Here is an 11,268-nt window from a genome sequence, read left to right as displayed (position 1 = left end):
TGTGTCGCTGAAGTTCCTCGGAAAGAATTTATACGGGAAATTAACAAACGAGCAGATACTTAACAATATATTTGGTGAAAAGCGAAGTTTAATAATGAATAGCAACAATTATAAACATGAACGTTTCAGAATTACACATATTTCATCTTCAGCAAATCTATAAAACTAACAAATTGAATAGTCTTTAGTACAATTACTAACATCAAAATACAATGAATAGTGTTGAGAAATTATAAAACATTCAATTTAAAAAAAGGGGAGAGAGAGAGAGAGAGTTATTTTACATTACTTGCAACCCGTTCTTCTGGGTTTTTTTTCTTTCCAATGTTAAATAGTTTAAATTTTGAATTAAGGAGATTTTTAGCTTTCATAAAAATACAAAGCTTAATAATCGTTTTATGATAATATATTGGGTGACGTATCTTTGGTCTTTTAATGATAACACATCTAGCGATACGATTTAGATCAACGTTAATTATTACATAGAGCGTAGAATTATTTCTATAGTATATATTAATAAATGTCTTTGAGTGTAAGTAATAATAAAGTTTCAACAATTTTTAAACACAGTTTTATGGAACTAGAGACAAGTAAACGTCTTAAAAAACACAATACGTTTAATTAGGTTTACATAGTATCAGCTTTGAATGGAAGTATACAACAGTTCAAATTTTCACGTGCTTCAATTTTGCTGCTAATATTACGTAATTAAACGATAGCGTAATACAAATCCGCAAAAGCTGATTAAGGAAATAGTTAAAACAGATATAATTGTACACCTGAACATATACTAATGTCAGTTTTTTCCAGGACCGTAGGAAGCGGTGAGGCCAGTCAGGCCATGGCCTGACTACTTTTTCATGGCATGTATAGCTATAACTTATGTATTAAAACTTGCTTCTTTTATTTCAATATATTACGTTGGGTGTATGCAGTTTTTGTAGTTAAAATGGCTCAAGATTCAATCTCATAGCATTAAATTTTCAAAAAAACGTTTGGGGGGCATGTCCCCAGACCCTCGTAGAAATGGCAATGTGGCAGTACCTTGACCACTCCAAAATTGCTTCCTACGGTAGTGTTTTTATTTTTTACTAAAGAGAGCTTTTAAAATTTTTCTATGACTTATATTGTTTTCCTTGTGAGTAATCGTGGCACTTAAAAATTCATAGTAACTACATTTAACCATGTGTTAAAATCCATGCTAATTCATTAAAATGTTCTTTCAATCTTGTTGAAAGCTGTTTGTTAGTCTCTCCGATGTAAGACCTATCACATTTGATTCGATACACAGCCAACACATTTTCATACCGATATCCATATAATTTGTGATTTTTTAAAATTAAATTTGTAAAACTTATTTTTTCGCTCATATATTCCTAAAATAAGATCATTCTTAATAAATTTGGTTTCATTTATGTAGTTGATTATATGTAATTTTTAGCGAGTCATATCATATATTTTAAACATTCTGTGCTTTGTGACATTTAGGCCTGAACACTGCCCTAGTGCCAATGTATCTTTCGGAGATTTCACCACTTACATTAAGAGGTAGATTAGGTAAGTTTATTTTGTTTTTTATATTAGTAACTTGTAAATTTAGCAATTACGAATGATAATTAGTACTCTTTTATAGAGGTATAAATTAAAATGAGAATTGCAAATCCATTGCTTGGGAGAAATTGTTTTGCAATTTTAAATAATATTTTGCATTACTGAGAAAGACGCATCTTTCGCGATGAATATTAATATATATTCTTGCACTTCTAAAACCTGTTCGAATATTTACTAGCTGTATAAGCGTTTTTTAGGATTAATGTACTTTCCGAAAGACAAAAGTTAATATATGTATTTATAGCAATAGTGGCTTTATTATGAATTATTCCGTTGTTACATCAAGTCCTCCGATGAGTCAGCGGTAAGTATATTGACCTACAACGCTAAAGTCCAGCATTTAATTACCCGTGGTGGAGAGGGCGCAGATATTACAATGAAACAAACAAACAAATATTATTACATCAGAAAAATAACTTTATTTCGAACAAATACTGAAATAAATAAATGAATAAAACAATTACATCTTAATAAGTATAATTTGTTTTCCCAATGGCGTGTCATCGGAAAGTTTAAGAACTTACAATGCTAAAATCCGGGGGGGCTCGATTACCCACAGTGAACAGAATTGTGTAACTTCGCGCTAAGAAAATAACAAAAAAATTTTTTTCCTTGTTATTCAGAAGACTTCTATTTCAACTTCACAAATAGCCACACAGTTTATTTGAATTTTCTAAAATATTTTTTAGTGAATAAAAGATATGCATGTTGTATCATTCTGAAGTATGATAATTATTTTGAGCGTTTGCTGATATTTATAACTACCATTCCCGGTTAAGCCTAGAGAATATGAAAATCTGACTGTATATTAGGCCTCATTGTAAGTTCTGAGAAATTAAAAAGACTTTTCTTTGTAACGTACACAATATTTGTCGAAGCCTTTAAGCTTGTACCCGGCAATCTCAAAAATCATTTCACAGTAAATTATACTTACCATTTTTGCTGTAAAAGTAAAGAAAATCGAAAAATCAACGCAGCCAGTACATTATATTGCAAATACATATTATCTATTCTAGATACAGATAAAACCTGGACGGTTTATCTTGTTCTTAGCGGTGTGATTAGATCACGCTAAGTCTTAGATAGACAGAAGCGGTGGGACGGGCGTGGCCTGTAGTTAGAGTCCCAAATTGTGAAACCGAGGGTTACTGCTAGGTTTGCATTCTGATGACATAAAATCGAACTTCGCAATTTGCGATCGTGAATGCGTTATAAGAGTGACAGTCGAATCCCACTGTTCTACGAGAGGCGGTGGTGAAAACTGATTAGCTAGCTGCCTTACCTATGTTCCATAAGTTCAAAATTAGGAACTGTTAGTGCAGATAACTTTTGGGTAGCTTCGAGCGAATATCAGAAATAAACAGAAGCAGTAGGGTTGTAACAGCAAAGGTTCAAAATCAACACAAAAATAGCTTGAAATCGACACTGAATCTGAACTAGACAAGAGTTTTTCGTATTTGGCTTGCCTGATTACTCTGTTTCGAACGAAACAAGACTTTCTACTAATTAAATTTGGTCACCTTACCAGTATATTACCGTCGAAATAAAAAACTAGTTTTTATTCTTCATAAAATAAAGCTGAGTCATAATTTAAATTCGATTTTTTTCGAGAAACAGCTCATTAAGTACTTATTAATTAATTTAGCCGTTACAGGAATTAAAACTTGAATCTCTTGTAGAAAGTCTTGTTTCGTTTTCTTATTAAGCACAAAGCTACACAATGACCTATCTGTGATGTGCCACAGATAGCATCGAAACCCAGTTTTTAGCGTTATAAACTCTCTTCAGACTTACCACTGAGCCATCGGAGGAACATATAAAAAGAGCTTATCAATCTAAAAATGTTTTATTTAGAGTTAAAAAAAAGTAAACATGTTCTACAGCACTACGTTCCACCAAGCTTACCTAGTATTATTAGGCGGTGAACTTTAAATGAAAGCTTATTAACTGTTTTTTCTCCGGCTGGAGTCAAACTCGAGACCTCTCGCATACGGAGCGAATGCTCTACAAGCTCAGTTCAAGGGTTATCTTACTAGCGATAGCTAATTAAGCGCTTTTAACAACTCAAACTATCACATCATCCCCCCTTCCTCTTATAATCACGGTTGTTATTAGGTATTTTGCTGCTGTTGGCAAGATTTTAAAATGCGGTCTGTGGCGGGACCTCTGCCACCATTATCATTAGTAAACATATATGTACAGAAAATTACATAAATAATATGTTCTAGTAAACTATAACTTTGATAGGTCCATTTGTGTCTTACTTCGAACGGTTTAGATTTAGAAAAACTTGATTTTTGTCGTTCTTTTTTTTAACTGCAAAGATGTGAAGTACCTCTTTAAACCCTAATTTCATGTATTTAATAGAAGTTTGGTTTGATTTTAAGTTGGTTATCTTATGGTGTATTTCTGTTATATGAACACAATTTGCTGGTCAGTAAGAGACAGTAAAGCATGTAAGTGCTATGTAAAGTGCTAGACAGTCGATTATATTGAAAGTAACATTAATATGAAACTTTTAGTCATTTGGCCTTATTTGCCTGCCAGTCAAGGCCAGGCCGGCAGGCTAGTACCCAAATGTTTTGTGATAATCCATGTTTTTGTATCTCCTGAGTTCTGGGTGAGATTCAGGACAAGTTATGCACTGGATTAGTGCTCTACTAACTGAGCTGGAGGATTAATCCAGGACAAGTTATGCACTGGATTAGTGCTCTACTAACTGAGCTAGAGGATTAATCCAGGACAAGGTATGTACTGGATTAGTGCTCTACTAACTGAGCTAGAGGATTAATCCAGGACAAGGTATGTACTGGATTAGTGCTCTACTAACTGAGCTAGAGGATTAATCCAGGACAAGGTATGTACTGGATTAGTGCTCTACTAACTGAGCTAGAGGATTAATCCATGACAAGTTATGCACTGGATTAGTGCTCTACTAACTGAGCTAGAGGATTAATCCACTAGCAACTCAAACTACTACATTCTTCCCCTCTCACAAAGGTAACCCATCTTCAGTCCTTATCACAGGATCCTCAGACAGCCCCACGTTGGAAACCAGTTTTACTGGGGTAGTTGACCTTTTATTTCTTCAGATCGAAGTCGAAATCTCCCGAGCGCTAGGCGAGTACTTTGCCAGCTGAACTAAATAACTGACACATAAACAATTGCTAATAAAGCACTTTTTTAATAACCCGAACCACCGAAGTGTACACTAGTTCGAAACTGTCATGTATCAAGATTCCATTAAGAAACAGTGTAATAGAAGTCCACTATAACTGAATAAGAAAAAAATTACAATAAATATAATTGTACGTTTACTGAAGTTAGGGTTTTGTCCTTTGATAAAGAGTTTACTGAAGTTAAGGTTTTGTCCTTTGATAAAGAGTTTACTGAAGTTAAGGTTTTGTCCTTTGATAAAGAGTTTACTGAAGTTAAGGTTTTGTCCTTTGATAAAGAATTTACTGAAGTTAAGGTTTTGTCCTTTGATAAAGAATTTACTGAAGTTAAGGTTTTGTCCTTTGATAAAGAGTTTACTGAAGTTAAGGTTTTGTCCATTGATAAAGAGTTTACTGAAGTTAAGGTTTTGTCCTTTGATAAAGAGTTTACTGAAGTTAAGGTTTTGTCCTTTGATAAAGAATTTACTGAAGTTAAGGTTTTGTCCTTTGATAAAGAGTTTACTGAAGTTAAAGTTATGTCCTTTGATAAAGAATTTACTGAAGTTAAGGTTTTGTCCTTTGATAAAGAATTTACTGAAGTTAAGGTTTTGTCCTGTCATAAAGAGTTTACTGAAGTTAAAGTTATGTCCTTTGATAAAGAATTTACTGAAGTTAAGGTTTTGTCCTTTGATAAAGAGTTTACTGAAGTTAAGGTTTTGTCCTTTGATAAAGAGTTTACTGAAGTTAAGGTTTTGTCCTTTGATAAAGAGTTCACTGAAGTTAAGGTTTTGTCCTTTGATAAAGAGTTTAGTGAGGTTAAGGTTTTGTAGCGGTCTGTACCATTGGAATGGCTCTTTTTTATTATTCAGTGAACATAATACAAAGTTCAATCCAGTTAATGAAAAGGAAGGCATTTTATTTATTTTACCTAAAGTTTTACAAGCTCACCGATTGGTAGACCTAACTCAAAAATAAAACTAACAGTCACTTACTTGTTAAATTCCCTGTCTTATCTATGGTTTAAACTCAAAACTTGGTGATAAACACACTCACCAAGTCTGTAATAATTTGACAACACGGTAACAGATTCACTCACTAACTAACTGACTAATTAATTCATTCATTGACTAATTGAGAACTCACTGACTAACTAGTCAACAGCAACTCTCGTGAGTTTATGGTATTACAGCATTTCCCACAAGTATCTAGAGAATTGAACTGTCACGTGCACATCAAGTTAAATCTAGACATTCAGGAAATTTCTAATTGTCACACGTCATTATACTTCATTCAAAATTTTCCTCTATCAAACAATAGAAATGTTTAAATAAAATATAGTTCACGAAACTATAATCAGCCTGTCTCTCTTACAATTAAATATCGAAAATAGAGCATTGCCTCGGAATAGTAGTTGTCGCCTTACTTTATAGGCAAACGTATTTATAGAGCTTATCTTTGTGCATAGGAATGTTAACATTTTCATACTACTCTACATGTGTTCATATAAATGGAGAACAGATCATACCGATTGTGATTCAATGTTGTTATAAAAGTAGCAGATTATCCTGCTTTGACTAAGCAATCTGTTCAACAAGTGTATATGAATAATATCAAAGGCCTATAAATTAACTTAACATTACCGTCAATATAAGTTGATTATGTATTAATTATCACTTTAAATGTAAGTAATCAATGAATGTGTTTGAGAAAGCATGATAGATATAATAACAACTGATGTGAAATTTTTAGTACATATGTTTGTTTTGAGACGTCAGTATCCCATATAAAAACTAATATAATATATGTTGAAACGGTTTTTAATCTGTTGGCTGAAAATTATTTTCTTTATCTATTAATATTTGCACGTTTTACATTTTTAATTCTCTTTTGGTTGTTGAGTATTGATTAAAACTTAAAAACTCTAAACAGAAATGTTCTGTATCTTATGGTAACTAAAACGTTGTCTACATGTTTGGAGAAAACCGACTAATAGAAGGGTATTTGATTAATTATTTTTTTACCTTCATATGTAATTGATATTTTACAGGTACTCTTAATCAGCTAGCTTTGACAGTAGGGCTCTTCCTCTCCCAAGTATTTGGGATTCAGTTCTTTTTGGGCACTTCCACGGGGTGGCCATACCTATTAGGTAAATCTGGACTCGACTAAAAGATTAATGTGTGTGCTTTTCATCAACGTTTTTTAGGTGTTTAATGACATGTTTTCATATTTTATACATTTACTTGTTTCAAACCCATAACATAGTAAGTAAGATTATTCTTTAAAGTATCATTGCACATAAGAACACAAAGTGACAGAAGGTCAATATTTCCATTGATGTTTCTCCTCCTCCACGTCACAGAAGGTCAATATTTCCATTGATGTTTCTTCTCCTCCACGTCACAGAAGGTCAATATTTCCATTGATGTTACTTCTCCTCCCACTCACAAAAAACAACCACACAAAAGATTTAAGTTTAGCCTTTTGGTTCTATACATCTTCAACCAAAAGTGTAAATGGATTTATCAGTTGTACTATTCTACAAGTTGATAACTTATTCAGAATTTGTTTTTTTTTCTGTGGATTTGGGTTTTATACTTAATATTTTAATACTTAATATTCAGGTTCATAACTTTCGTCTTTTAATTCAATTTCTACTGAAAAAAAAAACAGTTTTTAGAAAAGTTTAGGGAACTTTTGATCCGAACTCAATTTGTCCTAAAACTTTTAAGAAGCTCAGAAGAGAGTCTACTGATCATTAAGTGTTATTTTTCAAAGTCTTGACATTGAAAATTCCTTATGATAGATTGTTAATGTGTTCCATATTTCAAAAACTAAGGAGGATTGAGGAATGATCTGTGAAATAATAAACTTTTAAATTTAAATTATACGCCTGGCAAGAAATTTGATTATTTTGTCGATAGCAATTTAGTAAAGCTTTGGAAGATTTGTATTTAAAGAAATAATTTAACCTTGATTTTAGAAAAGAGTTTTATTATGTTACCAACTTACTGTGTTTTTAAAACGTTTTTTTAATGTTTTGGGATGAGAACACTTCTATTGTGTATTTTGACACTCATAAGTGTGATGATAAGGTATTGCACATGTTAATTGAAAATTAGGATGTTATAAACTAGTAAACAGTTAAAAACTTAATATTGGTTAAAAAAAGAAAAAGACAAATAGTGATAATAAATAGCTAGTTTCCCTATAGGAGAATGGAACTAATGTAGTCTCTCTGTTACTTGTCCTGACACTGTTATTTGTGTCAATTTGTGACTTGGATATAAAACTAAACTTCTTGGACAGTAACATTTCAACATTTACTGATGACATTAAGATGGTCAGAAGAGCTGATTCTGTTGAGAATGTTTCTCTTATTTAATAGAATTGTAACAGTGTTTGTTTATTTGTTTTCAATTTCGCGCAAAGCCACACGAGGGCTATCTGTGCTAACCGTCCATAATTTAGCAGTGTAAGACTAGAGGGAAGGCAGTTGGTCATCACTACCCACCACCAACTCTGGGGCTACTATTTTACCAACGAATAGTGGGATTGACCGTAACTATATAACGCCCCACGGCTAAAAGGGTGAGCATGTTTGATGGGACGGAGAATCGAACCCACGACCCTCAGATTGCGAGTCAAGAGCTGGGCCCTTTGTAACAGTGACTGAGTAACAATGTAGAGAAATGTAATGTTAGGTATTTTTGATAATGTAATTTGGAAAGAACTTGTGGAGTTGACGGATCATAGTGTTGTAGGAAAAATAAGAATGATTTAAGTGTGATAATTGATAAAATTCTCAAAATTTCAGCTGAATGTTTCGACGTGATGAAATTAAAAACAGAGCTCTTAGTTCTGTTTATGATTAAAAAAAAATAAACTAAGAAGGTTATTGTGTGCTGACGAGGCCTCATTTGGGGCATTTTGCACACTTTTAGCTCTTTTCTACAGGAAGAACAGTAACATGCCAGAACGAGTTCAGAGAATGTAGATTGGGGTTTGGTTTAGCGAAGAGGAGAGATTTAAAGTTTTGTCATTTTTTTTTGTCTGTAGATTGTATAAAGATTAGGGTTGATTTTATGCGAGGACAGTTTGAGAAGGAGAAAGAAAAATTTGGGAATACAGATTTGTGTTTTAGGTGTAATTAACCATAGCGATGTCTTCGCACCACATCTTTCTAAACATTGCCCCATATTGCATGTGGGCCTATTACTTTGTCGGTTATATAGTTTCTAATAACATACGAGTCACACAAGAGCTATATGAACAGAAATACCATCAATATTGGAGTTAATCTCACTAATTACTGCTAGGTTCCCTTGTTATTTTACATAGAAAATGAGTTATTTTTCCAAATTTGTCTTGGTCAGTTCCTTACACTAAGTTTTGTAGCTCGCAGAACCAAAATTAGCTTCTCAATATCATGCAATATGTGAACATCACCAGTAGAAAACATCATAAAAACAAGTTGATAATTTGAAGGTGTTACGTTTAGCAGCATGGAAAAACCATGGTTCACAGTATAAACATACAACATTTGAACAGAAATGCTTTTGTTTGTTTGTAAACATTCTGCACAAACTTCTATGTTGACTTCACGTTGGGAGGTTTAGCTAAACATGACAGTTTCGTTTATCGAAATAATCCACATTCACACTTATGATGTGGCAACATCTCATCACCACTTCTTATTTCTAAGATGTATTTTCATACTACCAATAGAATGATTATTGATTTTTGCTCTGATGTTAATGTTTTACCTATGAAGTAATTACCAGTGAAGTAATTTAAGTAAGCACTTAATCTTTTTCTCTTTGAAACTTAAACCTTGAAACTAACTAATCATAACGGTCCAGTTAAAACATTTATATTTTATTTTATAGGACGTTAAATTCGGTTTTAAAAGTATCTTTATCGATACTTTCTTGCTGACTTAAATATTTTTGTTTTATAAATAACCTCATGACTACTTTAATGCATCTATAAAGTGAAATATCAGATGAAACATAAATTGGCCCTGGTGATTCAGCGTTAAGTCTGTGGGTTTATAATGCTAAAAATCGGGTTCATACTCACGGTCAGTAGAGTACAGATAACCGACTTCGTATCTTTGTGCTTAACAACAAAGAAATTAAAACCTCTAAGTATTCAAGGTATACGCACAGACACGTGTAAATATTAACTAAAAATTTATTAAACATATGATATAAGTTTCAGATCAATTTAAGACAAGACTGATCAAGCTATTTTTTATGGTAAAATGAGAAAACATTTTAGGATTTTCTATGTTTTTTTATAAAGTATAATGAAGTCTAGTTTGTTATAACACTCTAAATCTCAGAATTAGACACTGCAAATAAAGGGCAAGACTTAACAGTTGAAAAATCGTGTTAAAACAACGATTAAAATAAAATAAAAATATGACTTTCAACCAACTACTTTTCATGGGATTCACACTTTTAAATGAGACAATGTTCGAAAAGACATGTCCGTTTCCCACAGCAATATTTCTGTACAACAGTGCTTAAATCTAATGATATTATTATTTTAGAAATTTATGAAGTGTTTTAAAGAAGAATATTGCTTATGACTGTTGAATTATAAAGAAAAAGTGCATAAATATCAATTATTTTTTTCGTTCTACATCATGTCAAAAATTATTATTTACATATAGCTGCATACACAGATATATATATGTATGCATTTTTGTTTTATAGGAATAGCAGTGATTCCAGCCATACTTCAACTTTGTTTGTTACCACTTTGTCCTGAAAGTCCCAGATATTTGCTCATTTCTAAACAACAAGAATCACATGCAAGGGAGGGTTAGTTTAATTATTTATTTCTGAGTTACAGGTTATTCTGTTCTGTAATACTTGGGATCATTTGTTGAGTAATTTTAATAAAATTATTGTTTCTAATTTCATAAAAAGATAATTTGTGATATAGAATATATATACTTTGTTTTAAGCGTTTTTAGTGTTAATAAATAAAGTGCATATTGATTTATTATATTCTGTTAGGTATCCTGACTTAATCATGCTGTATTAGCAACTCGTTCAAGGAAAAGATTACTCTCCACACTATAGCCACGAGAAGGCTGTAGCTGGAAGGATTACCTATCAGATTTAACCATTACTACCATCATCATTAGGCGACATTACAGAGGAAAAGAAACCTGAATTAAACATGCTGTATTAGCAGCTCGTTCAAGGAAAATATTACTCTCCACACTATAGCCACGAGAAGGCTGTAGCTGGAAGGATTACTTATCAGATTTAACCATTATTACCATCATCATCAGGCGACATTACAGAGGAAAAGAATCCTGACTTAATCATGCTGTATTAGCAACTCGTTCAAGGAAAAGATTACTCTTCACACTATAGCCACGAGAAGGCTGTAGCTGGAAGGATTACCTATCAGATTTAACCATTATTACCATCATCATCAGGCGACATTACAGAGGAAAAGAAACTGAATTAATCATGCTGTA

The 11,268-nt window shown here is 32.4% G+C and overlaps 1 protein-coding gene across 1 annotated transcript in view; it reads left to right on the top strand.

The window, feature by feature from the left end:
• The window catches only part of LOC106459294 (glucose transporter type 1-like), a 45,445-nt gene that overhangs the window by 10,354 nt on the left and 23,823 nt on the right, over positions 1-11,268 (top strand). The window contains exons 4-6 of the mRNA XM_013918904.2: positions 1,489-1,557; positions 6,814-6,915; positions 10,490-10,597. Coding sequence (XP_013774358.2) covers positions 1,489-1,557; positions 6,814-6,915; positions 10,490-10,597 — 279 coding nt within the window. The remainder of the gene's footprint in view (positions 1-1,488; positions 1,558-6,813; positions 6,916-10,489; positions 10,598-11,268) is intronic.

This window comes from Limulus polyphemus, unplaced genomic scaffold (genome assembly GCF_000517525.1).
Source record: "Limulus polyphemus unplaced genomic scaffold, Limulus_polyphemus-2.1.2 Scaffold588, whole genome shotgun sequence".
In the NCBI taxonomy this organism is placed as follows: domain Eukaryota; kingdom Metazoa; phylum Arthropoda; class Merostomata; order Xiphosura; family Limulidae; genus Limulus; species Limulus polyphemus.
This window is presented reverse-complemented; position numbering and strand designations above follow the sequence as displayed.